Below are 23,535 nucleotides of genomic sequence, written 5' to 3' on the forward strand. Positions count from 1 at the left end.
GTGATATGCTCTGATCCTACCAAGCCAAACGAGAGGCAATTTTGAAAATTTGGCTATCTATCATTATTAGCCTGTACAGTAAGTATGCTATTGGTTTGAAAAGTTTTTACAATGCCAATATTCTGCATTTTATTGCTTCTTTTCTCCCTATTTTTGCCTACAGGTCCATATACCTATTTCAATTCAAATTGACATCTTTGATCAGATCAGATTGTGTCACATACTAGCATATAATATCCCTTACGATAAAAAATTCAATCATAAATTGAATATTTTTGGCCACTATATTTGGGTCATCTCTGGCAGTTCACAATGGGAAGTGGGATTTGCATTAATGCGAACTACTGGAATACATTTCAGTTTGATCTCTTCTTAAGGGCATAGACCGGATTGCGTCATGAGTACCCTACACGCACATGGCATCTCCGAAAAACGTGCTGTAATGCACTTACAAGAAACACGCTCACTACATGATCATTTCCTGGATACGGATCCCAGTGGGATCGCATTGATATAGATCCTGATCTCCTTTAGAGTTACCCACTGACTGCCTTGCCCTGATTGGATAAGATCAGATCCTGTCACACTACGATGTGCACGAATAGCTGCCAGGTGTCACTGCAGGTTTTTAGATTGTGTAAAATAATGCAGAAATTGTCAAAAGTCCATAGGGCAGCTATTGCAGATAACCAACTGCTTGATAATAGAAGAGAATTTTTGACATCACTGAAGAGGAAATAAAGTTGTAAATTTATAACATTTTTATCTCATTTTTATCTCATCTTTACAGAATTCATTCTGGCAGTGTGTGAACTCATCAGCTCCTGGTAAGTACACATTAAAACATGCTCATCTAGCAGGGCAAATGTCTTTAACCCCAATATATTCATACATCCATAGAATAACCTTTGAATGTGTTGGGTACAAAAACTCATACTCCACAACTCAAGTTCAGATTTTGGGCTGTGAGTATTGAATGGAAGTTTATAGACTTTGACATTGGCAATGAGGCCATTTTAGGGGGATAGTGATTTTATTGTCAGTCAAAAGCATGGTCAAAGTCAACAAATAGAATGTCTGAGATAGGGGGGATAAAATTGCCATTAGTGGGAGCAGCTGATTGATATCAGTCTATTGCAGACCCATGTTTGTGTTGTCATCAGTGTGACCCTGTGGATGAGTGATGGTATCCCACAATGCAATGCAGTGTTGATTTGAATTCCATTTCAGTTCATCATTGTGACTCATGAAGAGAATGATGCCTGGGAATGATGGTATTCGGGGGGAAGGGCAGGAGGCTGAAATATACCTCAAAATCAAAATAGGCTGATTTTTCATGTTTTTAGTGTAAACCGAGTGAGAGGGGAACCTACAGGGCCCTAGCAAGGGTGAAAATTGTGGGGCGGCCATCAAAATGTGGAGCGGCCATAGACAGACCTGAAACTTTTCCTCTATTTAGCTGATTTCCTCTTTTAACTGAAATTTATGCATTATTTGTTATTTTCAGCCCAATTTGAGCCTTTTTATCATGATTTTGCGACATTTTCCTCCTTTTTAAAACATTTTGCTCTTTTTTCACAAATGGTCAGTTTCAGGTCTTTATAGAGAAAAACATAGTAAATGTCTCAAAAAAAAAGTGGTGCGGCTATGGCCTGCTTGCAACTGGTTGTTGAAGACCTGGGCTTAATCTCATCGGAATGGTAGCTTGGTCACTTTGATGTGTGCAAAAACACAATGCATGCTGGGATTGCCTAATATTTGAAGCCCCAGGGTTGGTCCATGTTGTCAGCAGCATATCTAGGGGGGATTTAAGTACAACTCCTAGAGACAACTAGCCAAGGATGACAGGGAGATTAGTTTTACAAACTACACACAGTTGGTCTTGGTCCCTGCCCCCACACTCCGTGCATCCATGGTATTCATGCTTGTCGGTGAACTTTAAAAACACCCCTTTTGCATCTCATTTACAAGTTTTTAAGGGAAAAACACCCCTTTTTTGAGCGATTTCGCGAATTATTTGCCCTTCGAAAATACCCTATTTTCCCTAAAACGCGAACGATATTTCTGATGTACTCTTTTCTGGCAGAAACGAGTAGGCTGCTCGATAAAAATACCTTTTTTTCAATTTCAGCGAACATGTGTGGTTTGAAAAAACACCCCTTTTTGTGTGTTTCAGTGCGTTTCTTCATCTGAAAACACCCCTTATTTCGCGAAATTTTCGACGAGCATGAATACCCGCGGATGAACGGGGGTCGGGGTCTTGGTTCATCCCAGTGGGGTTCGCAGGTTTTCAATAGTGGGGGGGGCATGGGTCTCGATACCCCTGACCTGATTTTTTTTTGGTAACTGAGGGTGCACCCCCCCATGTGTCCCAGTAAATTAATTATGGTCAGTGGTTTGCTACCCAAGTTAGAAATGATCAGCCACTATACCGCTAGTCCACCCAGAGTCCCTATTATTAAAAGTTAAATGAATTCTAATAAGGTTGTGAAACAATAGTGTTGTTTAGTTTTAGGGTTCTTCTACATGATTCTACAACCCTGCCATCTTTCTTTTGTACATTTCCTTGTGTTGTATTGTAGACCTGTTATAAATGTGTTATGTATTATAGACCAATGTGTCCTGTATTATAGACCTATGGGTTTCCTGATTATGTCTGTCAAGTAGGCTTATCGTGCCTTTTACTTGTCAATCATTGACATGATTAGGGTCAGGGGTCAATTATTTAAACAGACTACATGTTGGCATGACTTTTATCTAGTGAACATTTGATTACATGTACTTTCTGCGCTGTATTGAAGCATGTATACAATGTCAGATAATTTATAACAGAGAAAAATAATTTCCAATTCTGATTTCTGATACAAAAATTGGGCTGGATTCAACTTCTAGAAGTTTATAAAAATGACTTCCAAATGTAAATTTTTCTAATTCGGACCTTCTTGGACATTTTTATCCTGTCTTCACACTGAAAGTGGACTTTTTTCAGAGGGCTTTTTTTTCTTCAAATCAGCATTCATTAATTGCCTACTTTATTTTTGTGGTTTCTGGCTGCCAATTTTATTCTTGTAGGGGCCTACAATCTTTTCAGTCAATTTTCATTTTGACAGCATCCAGGTGCAAATTTACTCCTTTGGTAAACAAGATATCGAAACTTTTGTAGTCTCTTAACTTGCATTTAGGAAAGCCTTTGATGTGCGACATAGTTAGTTAATTGCAACATTATCTGTTGGATACAGCTGGTATGCTTCTGAAAATGAAATTGAAGTAGAAAGGTCAATGTTAAAATCAAGATTGTCTCCATTAAAACCTAATAGCCCTCTTAGTCACTAGCAGACACACACACTCCTATGCTTTATATGGAAAACTCTATGAAATAAAAATTCCTTTAAAAAGGAATGGAGCACCCAATGTGAGCTTGGATGTGATGTGAGGAAATGCAAGGGGTTTGATTTGTTCAAAGAATTTCATCAGCAACGAAGGGAAGAATATTAAATTTAATGAAATTAGAACTGGTGCTAGTTCCTCGTGCCCAGGAGGGAGTTTCGCTCAAAGCGGCTTTCGAGCGCACAGCGTGGGCTGGTGGATTTTGCAATGTCAGAGTCCCACTCCGCACTGAGCAAGTAAGTGCCAGCTAGGGTGATTTAAACAATAAATTTCACAAATGTTATCAGGAAAAATCTTAACCTGTGTTCTGGGAACTAAATAGGATCTTCCTACATGTACCAAAATGTGTTCCCATCAGCTTGGTTGTTAGGCTGTTCCATTTGAAATCCATACACCCCCCCTATATGGAAGACATGACCTTACTATCACAAACAGGGAGGCAGGAGTGTAGATTCGAAATGGAGTTGCATGTCCCATGCATAACACCATCTGATATACACACTCCCTGTTTGGAAGATTAAGGTCATGCCTTCCACAGGGGGTGTACGGATTTCAATTGGAATAGCCCATTTAGCGCTAGTTCATAGTTTATCCATTGTTGTGATCTTCAACTTCAAATTTGTTGCTGTCACTCACTCAATGTGGTTTTATTTGATTCCCGTTCATGAACCTGTGATGACCAGGCTACAATTCTCTTTCAACACAGCGGCACAGGCATCCTATAGCCTCCTATAGGTTATGTTTACACAGCCATACAGGGTGAGCTAAAATAATCACACTTCTAATAGCACAGTTCAGTAACCTCAGTGGCATAGCTAGGGGGATAAAGGGGGCAACTTCCCCGATAATTCTCCCCCCCCCCCACAATAATTCTTGCCCCTTTCCCCCCATTTTCGTCAAAGTTAGGCCTCGCTGGATAGTATACTAAAGCAACAGCCGCAAAGTAGTAGTAGTAGTAGTCAACATGTTCAAAGGTCATGTTATGAATGTACAAACCAGGGCCATAGCAAGGTTGAAAAATGATGTGGGGTGGCCATCACAAATGTGGGGTGGCCAAAAATGCCTTTGAAATAAAAATAAAGTAAACCATAAAAAAGTTCTTAAAAAGCCATGGCCTCCCCAGTTACCACGCTTGCTATGACCCTGCTACGAGCATACTGGGGTTACAGGTCCATATCCAGGAAAGGGGGGGGGTAGGATGCTAAACAGTGGACCCTTTTCCTTCAAAAATGGCTGATTTCAACATTTTTACCAAAAGTTTCACCTTTTGTGAGTTTTTCCTTCAAAAAGGCTGATCAACATTTTTTTGAAAAATCGGATCTATGTAAATTTTTTCTTCTGATTTGTAATTTTTTTATGCAGAAAAAGTCAAACCTTTTTCAGATTGGCATTAACACCTCAAATAAACAAAAAATACCCAATAAACTAATAAATAAAATACATGTTTTCTCAAATGTAGGCCCCCTGCACTATGCACCTGGGAGGCTGGCCAGGGAGGCTGGGTTGTTCAAACCATGGAAGTGCAAGTAGATATACTTGATGCTCTGAATGTAGACTTTATGTTTTATTTTCAAAAAAGGTTATGGAGAAACTCTTTTTTTTTAAAGTCCCTTTAAAAAGGAATCTTGTTGTGGATAGCAGAACACTATGGACCACAATGGCCTCATCTCAATGGCATAGTTCATTATTCTCTATTTAACAGTAAATGCAAAATTTCACCTCAAGTTGCAGAGTATGAGTTTTTGTACCCAAATTTTCAAAGGTCATGTGCAGCGTTCGAAATTTTGGTTGTCGGTTGCCGGGACAACTAAAAAAGTCGCCGGACAACCAAAATACTGATTTGGTTGTCCGCCGGACAACCATAAATCTAGCCAAAAGTCACATTTGTAGGCCTACGGACAACCAAAAACTTAGACGGACAACCAGAAATTGTAATCTGGTTGTCCGTGGGACAACCATTTATTTTTCCTAAATTCGAACACTGGTCATGTGCAAATGTATTGGCGTTAAAGATCTGTGCCCTGAGTGATAGATGGGCATGTTGTAGATCCTAGTGCTTGTGGATAGCAGAAAGGCATTGAATAGCATCCTTGGGTTATCAAAGGTAACTAGAAACCCAGCAATTTATACTGTGTAAATACACAGCTAACAGCTGCACCAATACTGACTTCTATGCTTGGTCATGTGGTAGGATCATCGTACTGATGTTGGTACAAAAACATTATGCTAGAACTCGTGCTAGAGTGAGTAGTGATGAATTTGGAAGTATATTCCGGTCGGTCCCCTTCACTGAGAGGGTGGTTTAACTGGTTTTGATCCAAAAGTTTTGAGTATTTTATAGTCCATATGACTTCTACTACATCTTTGCTTTTGCGCTTAATGATCGCTTGATGATAGGATATCATAGAGTACTGCCACCAGTACAAAAACATAATGCTAGAGTGACTACTGACGAATGTGGAAGTATGTTTATCAGTGGTCAGGTGGTAGTGCAAGAGATTTAATTGGGGTGTGTGTTGGTAAATGTTTTAAATAGTCTATAGTAAAATGGGCAATCTGCAGGGAAAATATGCCTGAAGTTGGGCAATTTTTGCCCAATAGAGTGGGATAATCAGTGATTGTTTTTTTTAGACTGGGGGAGGGGAGCATATCACCACCCCCATGGCGCTACCATAAATGTTCAGGTTTGTTCTAGCTCTTCTCGGTGAGATAGTGGGTTTGATCCAGTTTTTGCCAGGTGGTATGCGCCGTGCATTCTCTAAATTCAGTAAATTTCCATCGTCAACCGTGTAATTGAATGGGATTATTTTGAAATTTAAAAACCCTTGAAATATCACAAACAAATAGGCCTACCGTAAACGTTCGCCTAATGGCGCTATGGGCTCCCTTGACATAACTGGAATTTTAGACACAAACTATAAGTGCCCTCCTTATAAATCCCACCAGCAAATAAGGGCACATACCCTTAATTCTTGTTGGGTTTTTAGAGGAGGTAGCTCTCTATTTGTACATGAAATTTACCCCAAGGCAAAGGAGCCCAGGGGCGCCATTAGGCGAACGTTTACGGTATGTTGATAAATAATATAAATACAAGCTAAAACCATTGGGGTTCGATAACGAACCCCACAAAACTAACTGAGTAGGCTATAGGCCTATGGAAAATGCCATACGGCCGAATAGTTTTGCCGGCTCTCTCCGACCATCATGCCACTCGCTGCCTGGTTTTTGCCTTAGTAATTTGCTTGCTTTACTATTGAATTTTAATTTCCTAATTATAAGCAAGAACATTCCAGCGGTTTATTCAAAATCTCGAATTTCAACAAAATTACAGCACCTTATAAAAAATTAGAAAGTTGATTTTTGCAGGGTATTTAGTTTACTAAAGTACATATAAACAAGCATGTAAAAATAAAGAATTTTGAAAAATATTGAGGGTGTCCACATCAGCAAATGTTATAATATGGCTTTAACTTGATCTGTTAACATTTTTTAGTTATTTTTGATGGGTGGAGGATAAAAGATGATGTAGGATTTGATCTTGCATTTTTTAGCGGGCTCTTGAAAAAGTTTGCTATGACAGTGAAGTATATTTTCAATTACACATCCATTGCCATGCATGATAGTGCAGATATCTGTCTTGAGGCAATGTTGAATATTTAATAGGATATATAATAAAATAATTTATTATGTATGCATGAAACTTAGAGAAGATATTGTACACTTCCCATAATGCATTTCTCACATTTAAATTTATACGTTGATATCTAGTGCAACTGCAACATGGGTCAATAGTGACAACATGTACGAACCTCACTGACAGGCCCGTACGCAGGATTTCATTTTGGGATGCTGATTTTGAAAAAGTGGACTTTTTTTCCAGGGGAGGGGGGGGCAATTTTGTGAAAAGTGGACAAAATTTGGAACTTTGATTTTTTACCCGCTATGCTCGCAAATTCTGAAATTTTGGGACTTTTTGTATACTTTTCCAAATGGGGGGTCCCCCTGCATACGGGCCTGCTCTCTGAACAGAGCACAATCGAATCTTGCAAAACGTGTTTATTTCTTGACTATCGACCCACGTTTAGCTGGTCCAATCTCAAAATAAAAACAAAGAGAACCAATACAGTGTACAATGGGGTTGTCATTTGATGAAGAGGTGATGCATCATGTAGCAAAGGATTCTGGGAAGGGTAAGGTATCTTCTCTGCATGAAACTGATAGGAATATGAATTATTGAAACTGGGTAAGATGTGGGATTTGATGTGATACATGTATATGACATCATCCGTCAAGACTTAGTTCTTGAACCCTCATATGTTTGTACAGTCCTAAGAGTGACCTTTGAATGTGTGGGAACTCATAGTCATACTCCACAAGTTCACAACTTTATATCAAATTTTGAGCTGCTGTTGTTTAAAGATGCATGACCTGATTCTAACACATTGCGTTTTCTACCATGCTGACATTCATGCATATCACCCAAACATTCTTATTCCAAGTTTTGAGTTAAATCATAGACCCTGAAAAAAATGCCCCAGTGATTTGGATCATAGACCCTGGAAAACCTTTTTCTAGGGTCTATGTTTGGATCCTAGGAGCAAAGTATCATATACTTTGGTTTGCCTCAAATTCGGTAATGACGTAGACCTGTGCATATTTCACTGGTCACAGTATTAAATTGTGCACGTAATGTTAATCGCGCAGAGCATACAAGCGGGCATACAAGTGCGGTTTGTGAACACGCATCGCAATCGCAAAAAAAATTTACATCACTATTGAACTTGAGGTGAGTCAAAGAATAGAGGTTGTGCATATGACGTATGTATCATACCGTAAATATGGCGGACTACTCAAATACATTCAAAAGCATGATTGCAATCTACTGCAACAGTTCGTCTCACACACATAACAAATGCACTACGCTCAAATAGGTTGATGACAACATTTAATTGAATGGACTGCACTGCGCCATGATTACGGTGAAGGACACCAGTTCAAATCCTTTGTTTGGAGCCAATCAATAATTTAACGCACAACTTCTATAGTGGCTGGAACAGTTAGTACACTTTACCAAAAATACAACTTGGGTGATTATCTTCAATTGGGATGCTTGATAAAATTATACGAAAAAAAATCAATGGATTCTATCACACACCCTATATTCAAAGAATTGTTTGTGAAATATGGAATTTATTGGACTCTTCAATTATTAATGCACACTGATGTGAACTAAACTTCCTACAAATTGAAACTATAAAATAGCGACACTTTTCACAGCTATTATTGTAAAATAATTGATTGGAATTGGTAAAACTTTCCATTGTTAAAAAAGGAAAATATTTGAAGGACATAATAAAGTAGATATAAAAGCGCTTCAGACTCCGAAGTATTATGCATTACAATATTGTATGTACAATATATGCGTTATTAATCTATTGCCATTCTATTTCCAGTAATGTTTAAGTTCTAACGAATGTTTGATGACGAAAAATCGATAATATGTTACATACAATATCTAGCAGAATTATGTTATAGGTTTTACGGCAGCGAACATTCGGTAGAACGTAAACATTACTGGAAATAGAATGGCAATAGATTAAATAACGTACATATTGTACATACAATATTGTACGCATAATAAAAAGTCTGTATACTGCTTTAGAGGGTTTCTAATGACTCTTATGTCTGTCTGCTGCACATGTTGACAAAATAGATGTGACATGGCTAGTCAAGTGGAAAAGTCACCTTATTTTGGAAAGTTTAAAAATGCCTAAAAAAACAGAATTTGTATTGCACTTTTCTGACTGACCCAAAAATTGTGTTGCATTGTTGTTGTTGTTTTAAATATAATAATATATTTGAATGACTGATTACCTGGAATGTTCTCTTTTTTTGTTTTACTCAATTTACTGTCACCAAAATACCTCTTTTTTCAAGAATTTTGAACTAATCTTTGATAATCTCTCACCGACTCTTGACCACTTCTTTCTCTAAAATTCAAAAAAATTCATTATTTTTTTCTTCAAATTTTGGAAATTTGTCTCAGGGAAAGACCCAAGTTTTTAGTAAAATTTTTCCCAATTTTGGGTTGAGTTGGGGGGGGGGGGCGCCACAGAAGACCACCTAGGGCCGTCACACAAAATGACAGCTTTTTTGTATCATAGTCTCTCACCAAAAGACCCCTAGGTTTGAAGTGGTGTCTGCACATAAAGTCTTGGCCCAGCGCTGGAGCAACTTATGGATAATGGTCTTTGCCCTGGTGGACTTGTGTGCTTTCCTTTTGCTTTGCTTGCATACAGCAAGTCAACACTCATTTTGTTGGAGGCATTGTGTTGGTATTTGATCAGTGCATTTGTTATGGTCAGTCTCTATTCTAATGATGTGTGTATTATCACAAGTGGCTAACAAGGACACTATTGAAGCATTTAGGGACTATTGTCCCAGAAAAGGGACCTCCTTCACTGACTCGCTCTATTTATTCAATATTTGACTATATTTCAATATCGAACCATAGGACTCTTGTGCACCCAGTTTCTGTTTGGAGTACCCACTTTTTGTGGGGAGTAATGTGGTATTATTTGAAAGGAGACATTATGTTATGCTCGATAATGCACCTGAGTATAAGGCCAAGTAAAATAAAAAACATGTTTCACGTCCGGGTTTTTGAAAAAAAGGAGGAAGAGGGGGCTTTTTATTTTTTATCGCAAAATCAGCGTAAATACCCATAATTAGAGCTGTTTTAGCGCATACAATAATGCCTGGAAAAAGGAGGAGGCCTCTTTTTATTTGTTGTTCTGAGAGATAGGCCCCTCTTACTACACACTTAAAACTACGGGGTCAAAAAATGACCCAAACGGGGTCATTTTTGACCCCAGCATAGTTATCAACTAAACACCATACCACTAACGGGGTCATTTTGACCCCATTGGTAGGGGTCATTGCAATGACTACGTATTTGGGTCAATTAGTAACCCCATTGGGGTCAAAATATTACCACATTTGGGGTCAAATGAAATGACCCCTTCAAAAGGGTTGCCTTATTGGGTTACTTAATGACCTCATTTCGGGTCAAATGAAATGACCCATTTGAAAGGGTTGTTTTATAGGGTTACTCAATAACCACATTTAGGGGTTGTTTGGATTTTTTAGTAGGCCTATGGTCATGCTGGTCCCACCAGGACATAAGTGTGTTTCTGCACAGAGAAATCATTACATAAACAGCAAACTGCAAAATGCATCTGTGTATCACACTCACACGCAGTCAGTCATCGCCTATGACAGTTCACGTATTATAAGCTTACATGATATAAGCTTATAACAACTGCAGCCAAGACACTGGCCACGACAGCATGAAATTGGAATGAATATGCGTGCATAGGCCTAGACAAGGGTCTATGCATCCAGTCTCACTTTTCAACTAACTTTTCATATTCCATCATGCAGACAAGCACACACGACAATCCGCTGAGCTGCACAATCAGAACAAATATGGCGCTGATGTGACCACGTGGAGCCGATGCACACCGTGTGTGCAAATAGTTCCGAAATGCAAGTCATTATAAAGTTGACAAATTGGGTAACTTCGGTCAAAAAATTAGTTTTAGTTATTAATCAACAAACATTAATTGCAGCTCGTGTTTAAACTCATTTATGAATTGAGATTTTCAAAGCGGAAGATTGAAACTGATATCAATGCGCGACGGTATCGGCAAAATGACCACTAAGTTTTTGACCATGTTCGTCGTGGCTAAAATGACCTCGTGAATGTGGTCAAATTAAAACAGTACAACCCCCTTCAAGGGTCAAAACAACCCCAAACGTGGTCAATTCAAAATGACCACGGAAAATATAACCCCGTAGTTTTTAGTGTGTATCACACAAACCCTACAAAAGTGTTTCTTGTATGTTAGCAAGGCTATAGAAAGCACCTCTACTTCCTAGACATATTTTTTGAAGAGTTATAACTGAATTTCAAAAAATAAAAATAAAATTGAAGAAACCTCAAAAAGGAAGGGGGAGGGGACGTGAAACATGTTTTATTTTTTTATTTGACCTAACATGAAGGCTAAGAGTATATAATTTAGAACCCCTAACTCTCCAGTTTTGATACTCCTTGGAAGATAGGCCTAAAGATCCAACCATGATTCTAGCGGAAGGGCCTGGTGGGGTCACTCAACTTGCAATACTGACCGCACGATCGTTACCAAAATAGGGAAAAAGGGGTCATTTTAGGGCTTGTCCATGGACAAAATTGTCTGTGAAATTGGAAAGTAGGGGTGTTTTGTCACACAAATGTCCACGAAATTGAAAAAAAGGGGGGTTCTTATTGTTTTCTCCCGATCACGTGGATAGCTGGCCAGATAAATAAGGAATAAATTTGGTTTCCTACTCACCCCAAATTTTGCAATAGCCAATTTATATCACGAGGGTACTACATGTACTTGAATTTTGTGATGAAAAAAACTATTCATAAAATCCTCGTCCTTGAAATGTTGAAATAGGGTCAAAGCACAGATATTGGATCTGTGGTCAAAGTAGCAAATGTGTCCTCGGAATCTAAAAAATAGGGGTGTTTCAGAGTACCATTTTGTCCTTGTTTTAGAGTAAAAAAGGGGGTAAAATTTCATGATTTGTCCTTGAAATCGACTGCAAAAGGGGGTAATTTGTACTTGTGGTAACGGTCCTATGTGTCCCCCCTGCCAGGGAGTGACCCCATCGGGCGGAAGGGAAGGGACATAATTACCCAAGTCCTTGCAAATCTATACCCGGATGTCAATGGTGTATCTGAGCCCCGGGATCTGAGCAGGTTTAATTAATACAGGTCGATAGTCCAAAGGCTCATTAGTCCAAATCCAATAATTTCAAATTATTGGCCCTAAATCCTAATCCTGAACCTAAATTAACCTAACCCTAAACTTTATCCTAACCCTGACCTAACCTTAAACATAACACAAACCTAACCCAAACCCTAAACATAAACATAACCCTGACCCGAACCCTAACCTAAAATGCCCTAACCCTAAACCCTACCATAAAACCCTTTTCAGCCTAATGACCCTTCGGACTTGAATCACCTCTAACAGCATGCACTATGGATCGCAATGGCCTCATCCTAATGGCATAGTTCAATAACCTCAATTAAACAGTCACAGTGCAAAATTGTTTGTACCCAAATTTTCAAAGGTCATTCAATGAATGTACAAATGTGTTGGGGTTAAAGAACTGTGCCAAGATAGATGCGCACGTTGTGGATCCTAGTGATGCTTGCCTTCCGGTAGCCACAGTTATCATCATGGACTTTAGCGAGTGTGTTGTGAGGTTAACTCGGAAGGGCTGGACGGATACTAAAGCAGCAGAGCCCGAAATTAGTGCTAGCCTTCCTGCTGTATGCCCCTTTAATTACAAAACGCAGTAGTGCCATTGCATCTCCGCTGGCATTGCAGACGAGTTTATAAATAATTATACACAACCATGCCCCCACGTAACTCTAGCTATGTCATGCAATGCCAAGAATCACATACGTATTTCATGCCTGCTGTCTGCACTCATCAATAGGTAATGGAATGACTTCATTTCATCACCCCTTTCCATTCCAATATTGACACAAAGTATTTGATAGATCCTAATGACTTCACTATGGGGCCAAAATAGTCTCATAGCCAGTGGTAAAGGTCAATAACCTCCAATCAACAGTTACAGGTCAACAGTTAACCTCAAGTTGTGGAGTATGAGTTTTTGTACTTTTTTACATTCAGGGGTCAGTTTATGACTGTAGAAGTGTATTAGGGTTAAAGAACCGAGCCTTGAAACATTGGGTTATGTGATCCATCCTAATGACATGCATCGTTGATGTGATGTGGAAATTAAGAGATCATGAAATTTACAGGGGGGGATTACTCAAGTTTTGTGTGGGTAGGGGTCTACCCCTTGTGCCATCAATCATTTCCACTACAGATTGCAAGTTCCAAATTTTCTTAAAATATTCACAAATTTCAGAATTGTACATTTTCATGACCATATATGGAATATCAGCATGAAAAATGCATTAAACTGAGTACAAAGAAGCCCAGTATTGGTTCAGTGGTTCTTGAGATAACTTTCGATATTTGGAGAACATATCTCAAAACTTGGACTTTTCATGTTAAAGCTATGACGGGGCAGCAAGCAAATCATTTACTTTAGTAATGGACTGAAATCAATAGAACTGATGGATTAATTTGACCCATTATTGGGCGATATCCTGTTAGGTGGAATTAAAAATAAGGATGAAAAATAAAATCTATTTAAAGGACATTGTACAGGTGATATAAATAGGAAAGAAATATCTTAAAATTATTGATCAGTTTAAAATGCTGTTGAAAATCTTTATTGATGACTTCTGTGTAATAAGATGCTTGCGGTCAATGGAGTGTAAAAATATGAATGTAATGTCATATTGATGACCAGATAATGATTGGACTGGAGTGTGAGAAGTTCAGCTTATGTTGGTTAATATGATGGCACACACCGACATCGCCCGGTTAATAATTACATTATACAGCAGAGACACTGAAATGAATACCCGGGATCGATACACGTGAATATGCTATGCACGATTTGATATTCAGACGATAAATCTTTGGATACCTGGGTAGAAAATGATGAATATCTCCCGTAATTTATTTAGTCTAAAGAAACCAGATTTTGTTCCTTGCACTTGAATATATGTGTTCAACTGATATGATAGTCGTTAGCTTGCGTCTTGAGAAAGAATCATTGCGTCTTGAACTCAAAAACTGACAAAAATATTCTGATTTTATATGTGCCGAACTATAGCGCAACGTAGGCTAGCTGCACTCACTTGTGCAAGCATCTAAAAGCATATGACCATTGACCTCATCAATGGCGTATCAGTGGCTGTGGATTCAACCTACCATGGCGATTTCTGCCATGAAGATATCGGGGCGATGACACTGTGTGGCATGACATGTAGGACTCAAATCATTTTCAGATGCATCGACTTCAGAAGTGCGATGTGTGTGGGTGCGGGTGCTTTGATTTTCACCATGAACCGTGGACACACTCATCCCGTAGGGGGCGGGGGGAGTACTCAAGTTTGGTTTTGGTAGGGGTATGCTGCAGAGAATTTGAAAGTTGACCCATCAATATACCACTTTTTCAAGATATTTGGACCCATCGATATACCAAAAGTGGTCAAATTTAACAAAATTTCCCCAAAAATAATTGAAAATAGGACCCATCCATTTACCAAAATTGGCCTAGGAAAAGGGGTCTTTGATATACCAAAAGGCCGAAAATGCTGCCCATTTTTGCAGCACGTCCCGTATGGTCATTTGTACTGAGTACTTCCCGAGCCTCATAAGGTATATTGCTAATAACAATCAATAGGCATAAGTGATCAAAAGGGCTCAAATCCATCACAGGTGACAAATTCGATGTGAATGAAAGATACCTCTGAAGTCAGGAGAAGATCCAGGATTATTAATCAGGGGTCCGGCACAGAGGCTGAAATTGGGCTGATTTGACATGAATTATCTTTATTTTAGCTTTATTTTCTATGTTTTGGGAATTTTAAGGGGGTGTGCATCAGGTTTTCTCCACATGGATCCGCCCCTGGGAAGTATGATGAACCTGTGTTGAAGATGTGGAATGCAGATTGTTGATAAACCATGCAGGCCTAAAGTCCTATTTTGATGTGTAGAACTAAAACTCACTCTCCAGGTGGTCCTTGTCACATCCTTGACATTGAACTACCCCAGCCTTCCTATGGTAGGCAGCCTAATGGATATCTAAATCATTATCAATGGTCTCATTGGCATCATTAGTATGCTCACATTAGCAGGTAGACTAGAGATTAACCTTGTATTTAGGGGGAGACCCATATTGTATTAAGTCCCATTCAGACTCCACATCGCATCTGGTTTTTATGAGCTCGGCAGTGAACTCATCCAGCGCTGGAAATTTTGTCAGCGATGAAAATTGCACTTCAACTTTATTCACATCATGCTGCGATATCACAGCCGTGCACTGCACACTAGTGATTGGCTGCTGTAAAATCCAAAGTCGGCAGAATGACCATAAAAGGAGATGAAGACTCCACATCGCAGCTGTGATGTACATCGCTATACATTGTAGGCCTATATCCTTGCAGTGCATTTTAATTTCACCGTGCGATGCTGCAATGTTTTAATAGCATCGCAGCATATCGCATTGCGCTGCGATGTTGAGTCTGAATCAAACTTGATAGTTACCAGGGGCAGATCCAGGATTTGTAGTTAGGGGCAGTGCCCTAGCCAAGAGGGAGGTGGGAAGCCCATCATGAGACATCTTTCCCAATTGAAAGTCACCTTCTGCCTCCCCCTTTACCCCTCCTCCTATGGAAAAATTCTGGTGGCTATACCGCTGCTGACAGCAGGAAAGATATCCGCTTAGGCCAAATTAAAAAAAGGTTTGTCTCAAAACTCTCCAACTCTGAAAAACGAATGCAAAATGTGTTATTATTTTTGTAATTTTATTTTTACCAAAGATTTTTTTCAAATGTGAAAAAACCTCAAAGTCCTATTCTACTGTCTGAAGTGTTGTATTGAACAATAAAGTGATGCTGCTGCTATTGTATTGAAGTGAAGTAATCCAAGAGCAGGGGTCTAAAATTGTAAAAACGGCATTTTGATCGTATTTTTTACACTTTTTCAGAAAAAAAATTTGAAAAAAAAAAAAAAATTTTACTAATGCGGGTGAATAAACTAATGCATGTGGGAGCTTTGAGACAAACCTTTTTTTTTTTTAAATTTGGCCTTACTAGGTTGAATACATGCACAGGAACCATAGCAATTTATGGCAAAACAACCTTGCTTTACTTCTGCTTAGATGAACTTGTCTCTATCTAAATCCCCATACAGCTTAATATGATAAGCCAGACACAGTTCTCATGGTCACTAACCCCAAGTATAGCCTAGAGTTTACCTTAAGACTATCTTTATGCCATAGTTAATCTTAAGAATAGTGACTGATGTGTGAACAGGACTCTAATACCCTCTAGTCCCTTTAATGGCATTCTACAAATCTAGTTATTATGCTTCATTAAAAATCCCATGCCTACCACTAAGTTTATGTTTATAATTTATATATTTCTTGACATCTCCTAACTAGACTAAACCCTTTGAACTTGGTAGCATGGTTATTATTAAAACATTAGGAGCTGTGTAATAATTATCTGTCCCCTATGCAGGCCTGTAGCCAGGGGGGTGCGCGGGGTGTATACAAAAAGTCTCAAAATGTAAGAATTTGAGAGCGTTTTTTAAGCATTTTTGGTCAAAAACAGGTCAACACTTGAAAAAAGTCCACTTTTTCAAAATCAGCACCCCCACAAAAAATCCTGGCTACGGGCCTGCTCCTATTGGCACACATTCACAGGGTACATTCTAAGATTTTAGGAAACAGTATGGAAACGTTCTATCTAATATGCAAAAAGTCATGCTCGCTACGCATGCATAAGGTTGGCATGTGCAAGGGGGTGAAGATAATTTTTGTACAGCATGTTTGTAGAGTGCTCAGGTATTTCATTTATGTGATTCTATTGTTGTTTGTCCTCAAAAATCAAATGTTGTATGCCCAGTGGCGTAGCCAAGGGTGCAGCTCCCCCTGTAAGAGATATTTCCCCTTCCCGCCACGGGATGCTGGCAGTCGTGATATTTTAGGTTTTTAGGCCTTTTTTGTACATTTGAGCCCATTTTTGTCCATTTTCCCGCCATGGAAGTTGCCTCCCCTTTCCCTCCTCTGAACAAATCCTGTCTACTGCCTATGCTTTCATTTTATGAAACAAAGGTGCCTTGCATATCAAATCAGTATCTAGGACATGTTCCCCCAGAATGTCAATGAACAGCTAAGAAAACATCCATCAAGTCAAGATAGGTTATTTCTACAGTCTTTAGTTTGATCAGGCATCAGAACATCACATAACAAGCCTGAAGGATAGCATCTTCAGATTTACATACAAAAATCTTTGTTTCTTCTCTAAATATCGCTAAGAAGATTAAATTTTACAAGAATTTAATTTTGCAATATTACAAGAATGTTGTAATTTGCAAAATTAAATGACACAATTAAAAAAATTATAGCAGACAATGTTTTTAACAGAGGTGTGGTTTTTACATTTAGTTTAAAATACCAACATGAATATGTCTGTTATTTTGTGAAAATATCTGCTGTATAACAGACCATCAGACAGAAGAGCAACTTTGAGCTAGGAGCACAAGCTTGATAACAAGCACTTACATGTAAATTCCGTTGGTCGCATCACATACTGTCGTATCTCAAAAGGCTGCCTTGTGTGAGTTTTATTATCATTGATGTACTTCGTATTGTTATTTCAACATGCTTCTTTCTGTTATGAATGGACATGGGATTGTAATATTGTGATAATACCGTATTGGTCCGAGTATAGTCCCACCCGTTTTTTATGTGAAAATTTTTCACAATTGGGGGGTGGGATTATACTCGAATTAAAAAAAAAAAATTTTTTTTTTTTTTTTTTTTTTTTTAAGTTTATTTTTTCGGTTTTGGAGTGTCCCTGGACCTAGACCTAGATGCTAGGATCATTCATGGTTGACCTAAAAAAAAAAAAAAAATTCAAGATATTTTGTATTTTTAATATGAAAATTGATACTTTGTTTTCATGTCATACTCTATTAATGATTTCAAAATGCATTCAAATTCAATGCATTTTGAAATCATTAATAGAGTATGACATGAATACATATTATCAATTTTCATATTAAAATATAAAATATCTTGAATTTTTTTTTTTTTTTTTTTTTTTAGGTCAACCATGAATGATCCTAGCATCTAGGTCTAGGTCCAGGACACTCAAAACCGAAAAAAAAAAAAAAAAAAAAAAAAAATTTTTTTTCGAAAAATGGGGGTGGGATTATACTCGAATGTGGGACTATACTCGGACGGATACGGTACCTCAAAATCAATATATAATGTTACACTGTGTCTCATAATAATTATATAACAATGATATAAAATCGCACAAGGCAGCCTTTTGAGGTACGACAGAGTGTGATGCCGTTGATGGTAGGCCCTATAATGTTCTAGCTTAAGGATAGTTCTATTGGTGATATTGTTTTTACTGGCATTAAAAAAGAGGTCATCGACATCCTGACTCACTTCCAATAAGGATCATCTAGAGATGAGCTATCTGAGGGACCAAACCAAAAGATCAGTGAAGTCCTGTAAATGGTACTATACCATTTTTCACCTTGATGTGGCAGTGACATTAGTGCATATTTCATTGGACGTAGTTTCAAATCGCTAGCGTTCGCCCAAAGCACTGTTGTGCACACGCTTAAAGAGGCCGCATTGATAGATGCGTGAGCGAAACAGCTGCTTCAAAACATTGACGTCACTGCCACATCAGGATGAAAAATGGTATAGCTTTGTTATCAAGATGATGTCCTCCATCCCCATCTGAAGTGAAACAGGATGTGGGGTGAAATAACATTCATGCTTTTAACCAGGGGTGGATCCAGGGGGTGGAGGTCCAATTTACTTTAAAAAGTGAGAGAGAGAGAGAGAGAGAGAGAGAGAGAGAGAGAGAGAGAGGTAGGGAATTGTGGACCAGGTGGTGTGCGGACCAGGAGGTGCCAATGTCAATCTTCTATGTTGGCCTTATAATGCCCAATTTTGCCTAACTGTAGAGTAAGTTTTCTATATTTGTCAAATTTTGTGGGAAAAGTTCTAAAATATTTGGCAAAATTGAATTTTGCTGAAAATATTGACTTTTGGTATAGCGATGGGACCAAATTTCTTGGAAAATTGGTATATGGGTGCATAGACCGTATGGATGGGTCCTCTTTCACTTTCAAATTCTCAGCTGACAACCTTTACCCAAACCAAACTTGAGTACCCCTCCAAAGAAATCAGTCCTTTAGCGGACATGTTGTTAGCATGCATTGCTGTCAGCTCTAGTCCATTAAAACTCAATTCAAACCCAAAAAAAATCACATTTTGACAAACGTAACATTTTAGACCGAAACCACATTTTTGACCAAATGTCACATATTTGACCATAAAATCAAATTTTTGGCAAAGAAAAGATTCAGAAAACATAATAATGATAAAATTTGATGTTTTTACACCCAATTAAAAAATTTTTGGTCTTGAGCTCTCGTTCATCTTGTAAGATGTCAGTGACATCCCTTTAGCATCTATCTTGTTAGCATGCCTTGCTGTCACCACTACCCCATTTTCATCCATCTTCAATCTTGGCAGATAAATAAACACACTGCCACTTTTGGTTCTCATCAACCAAGGGCTAGACACTATTAGACAGTGCCTTTTAGTTTGGCAAACCAAGAGAAAGAAAACTCTTTAGGTTGTCAAAATGTGTCCTGAGTAATTTCATTTTATTTATTGAATTGTGGTAGCCACATTTGCTGACATTTTCAGGGGGTTGGGATGACATGTTGCTTACATAAGTCATGTTAGCATGGTTAGATGGTATGTGACTTGACATACATATAGATGGTATCCCACTTAAAGGAACAGGCAATGATTTCTTAAACCGGTTAACCAGTTATACCCTACACTCTTACAGCATGTTTCCACAGAAGACATGCCATTGTACGCTTTTTTAGCCGCTATTTTTTGGGATACGGAAATTCCGAAATCCGTTACCCTGCATGTTTAAAATGAGAGCAAAAATTGTGTAAATTCTTCAATGCACAGCTTTTTACCAAAAGCCGGAAGTCTGGAAAGTGATTTGGTCGAAAATGGTTATATAATGACTATATCTCTGCTGTGTCCGAAAATTGTTACCTTGCGTGTTTACACGGCGAATATCGTACGCTTTGATATGGCATGATCCACCTCAGGAGGTGGATCATGCCGGGTAACATATTAACGGAATAAGAAGCGGCAACGGCATCACCCGGCATGTTTCCACAGAGCTTGTTACACAGTTATTGCATGGTATGGTCCGCTATGATTCGGAAGATGGTGTGCTGTGGAAACACACAGTTAGGAAAAAGGTCCCAAAAGGTTCTTAAATGTACTTTTGGGGAGAACACTCACACTTGAATGCTCAAAAAAAATTAATTGCAAGAACCTTTTAGAAAAGCATTACTTGGTGCTCTGAGGAAATACACAGACAAAAATGTCCCAAAAGGTGCTATAGTGTCCTCTTGGGGAGAACGATCACGTTTAAATTCTCAAAAAGGTTCATAAAATTCAAAAACCTTTTAGAGAAGCATTACAGGTTCTGCAGCAAGGGATCTAAAATGAGCGTTTATTGCGTTTCGACAGTATTTTTTGTGGGACATGAGAGCACCTCAGACCTATCGAATTGCATTCTGAATACGAAGCATGTCTTTCTGATATCAAGTAATTTTCATTTTTGAAAATCACAATATAATACAAATTTTATGACAAATTATAAAAATTTGATATTTTGCAAATTTTTTATTTAATACAGTCCTCGAAGTAAATTATATAAATCTAATGACATATTCTTAAAGTGTATGTAGCAGGGAGGAAAAGCCCGACGGTCAATTGAAAATTTTGACCTTTCATATTGAAGATATGGATTTTTCCCCAAAAGACCTAATTTTTTTTGTGTTTTGGGAAAAAAATCCATATCTTCAATCTGAAAGGTCAAAATTTTCAATTGATCGTCGGACTTTTCATCCCACCTACATACACTTCTATACTAATAAAATCGTGAGCTCTGTCTGTCCGTCTGTCCGGCTATGCGTTTCGCCGCGCTTCAACGCATCGTTCCAATATTTCGGATATAGATAGGTATCGGGCATTCCATGTTTATGGGGTAGTTTGAAAGGTCATCGGAGGTCAAGGTCAAAGGTCAAAATTTCAAACTTTGTCCGATCGGGCCCAAACTTGGTGGGTGGGATCCTTGATACGAGGCGAATATATGCCAGAAATAAAATTGAGGTCAACCGAGGTCAAAGGTCATTACGGAGGGGTCAAATTTCAAACTTTGTCCAATCGGGCTCAAATTTGGTGGGTGGAATCCTTGATACGAGGGGAATATATGCCCAAAATAAAATTGAGGTCAACCAAGGTCAAAGGTCATTACGGAGGGTCAAATTTCAAATTTTGTCTGATCGGGCTCAAACTTGGTGGGTGGAATCCTTGATACGTGGGGAATATATGCCCGAAATAAAATCGAGGTCAACCGAGGTCAAAGGTCATTACAGAGGGGTCAAATTGTAAACTTTGTCCGATCGGGCTCAAACTTGGTGGGTGGAATCCTTGCTATGAGGGGAATATATTCGCAAAATACCATTGAGGTCAACCAAGGTCAAAGGTCATTACGGAGGGGGTCAAATTTCAAACTTTATCCGATCGGGCAGACTTGGTGGGTGGAATCCTTCGTATGAGGGGAGCATGAAAAACACTATATGGAGGTCATCCGAGGTCAAAGGTCATGGATTTCAAACTTTGTCCTATCGGGTTCAAACTTGGTGGGTGGAATCCTTCATACGAGGGAATATATGCATAAAACAAAATTGAGGTCAAAGGTCATGTAGGGGCTAAATTTAAACTTTGCCCTATTGGGCTTAAACTTGATAGGTGGAATAATTCGTATGACTGAGGGGAGCATGAAAAAAATTGCACCGAGGTCATCCGAGTTCAAAGGTCATCTGGGGTCAAACAGTATCGCTATCATGTCAGTGCTTTCACAGCATCAGGGCTCTCACAGCCACAGGTGCACTAGTTAAGTATAAATCATCAGATTTATAAAGTTTACTTCAAGTACTGTTAAATATCAGAAATATCAATTTTTAATGATTTGCCATAAAATGTGTATTAAACTGCGAATTTCAAAAAATCAAAATTATTTGATATCAGAATGACATTCTTCGCATTCAGAATGCAATTCGATATGTCTGATGTGCTCTAATGTCCCACAATAAATACTGTCCAAACGTTCATACCCCAGCCCTTAAGAGAACAAAAAAATTCTACAAAATGCTGGAAATGGTTTCTTTGCAATATGAAAATTAAATTGTGCAAATATTCCCACTTTGATAGCAGTGGTTATACATAATGTGATACAAGTTTACAAGTGCCAGTCAGGCTTTGCATGTTATGCTTGTATCTGATGAGCATTAAGACCACTTCATCTTGCTCTAACACGATTTCTGTCACTAATCACTAATCGGTAGTGTTGCCACTGTTTTCTAGGTGGCGGAAGTAGCCCAAATTTTCTCCCTCACATTTTTTTACCTCTCAAGACAATTAGTCAGTGGCAGCGCAAGGAATTTTTTTCGTGGGGGCATAGTGAAATCAGGTGGGGCAAAATCAACAAATTTTGTGAAAAATTGCTGCAAAAAGTGGAAATGTTCGTAATTTTGGGGTTTCGGGAAGGCAACAGGGGGACAAGAGTTCTGATTGGGGGGGGGGGGGCAAATTTCCCCCATGCCACACCCTGGCACCGCCACTGCATTCAGTCAAAATGAGCTTGAGATGTTTGAAACTTTGAAAAATTATACATTCTTAAAGTATATAATGAAATATTTTGACTAAGTTCAAGTGTGAATGCTCTGCATGCTAGCCATAGGCGTCAACATAACGTCCCATGCTTTAAGAACCACTGAATCAATACTTAATTCACACAATTCTTTTAACAAATGCTCTTAAAACACATGTTATTTTTACCGATATATTTGCGCACCACAAAACGAACGCATCAGGTGCGCGTGCTTTGAAATGGATACTATTTTTAATGACCCAGTGTGGCTATATTGCCGATAGAATTTGGCTATAGAATACGTTGAAAGGGATGTATCTTTCAAAACTGAAGTAAGACTATTAAATCAGCAAAGTAAGAGGGAAATTACCAAAGCTGCATGCTGTCTGGATACTTGCAAAAGTAGCCCAATTTTACCCAAGGTGCAGCAGGTAAGCCTCTTAAAAGAGCCCAATTGTAGGAATAAGGTGCATTATCTAGCAACCTTGCTAATCGGCTCTACACACGGTACATGCTATCACTATGAAAATAGGACATGTATTTATGTACCCGTAGTTATTTTGTCAGGCTGGTAGGTTCATATGATTTTGTACGAGGCACTGGTATAAGGGTGTTCACACGGTGTGTCTTGGATCCACGTCTCACGATTTGAA

At 38.6% G+C, this 23,535-nt stretch overlaps 1 protein-coding gene across 1 annotated transcript in view; it reads left to right on the forward strand.

The window, feature by feature from the left end:
• LOC140163102 (reversion-inducing cysteine-rich protein with Kazal motifs-like) overlaps nt 1–23,535 on the forward strand; it is an 80,689-nt gene that overhangs the window by 34,759 nt on the left and 22,395 nt on the right. The window contains 1 exon segment of the mRNA XM_072186479.1: nt 791–827. Within this exon segment, the coding sequence (XP_072042580.1) occupies nt 791–827 (37 nt within the window).

Source organism: Amphiura filiformis, chromosome 10 (assembly GCF_039555335.1).
Source record: "Amphiura filiformis chromosome 10, Afil_fr2py, whole genome shotgun sequence".
NCBI lineage: Eukaryota > Metazoa > Echinodermata > Ophiuroidea > Amphilepidida > Amphiuridae > Amphiura > Amphiura filiformis.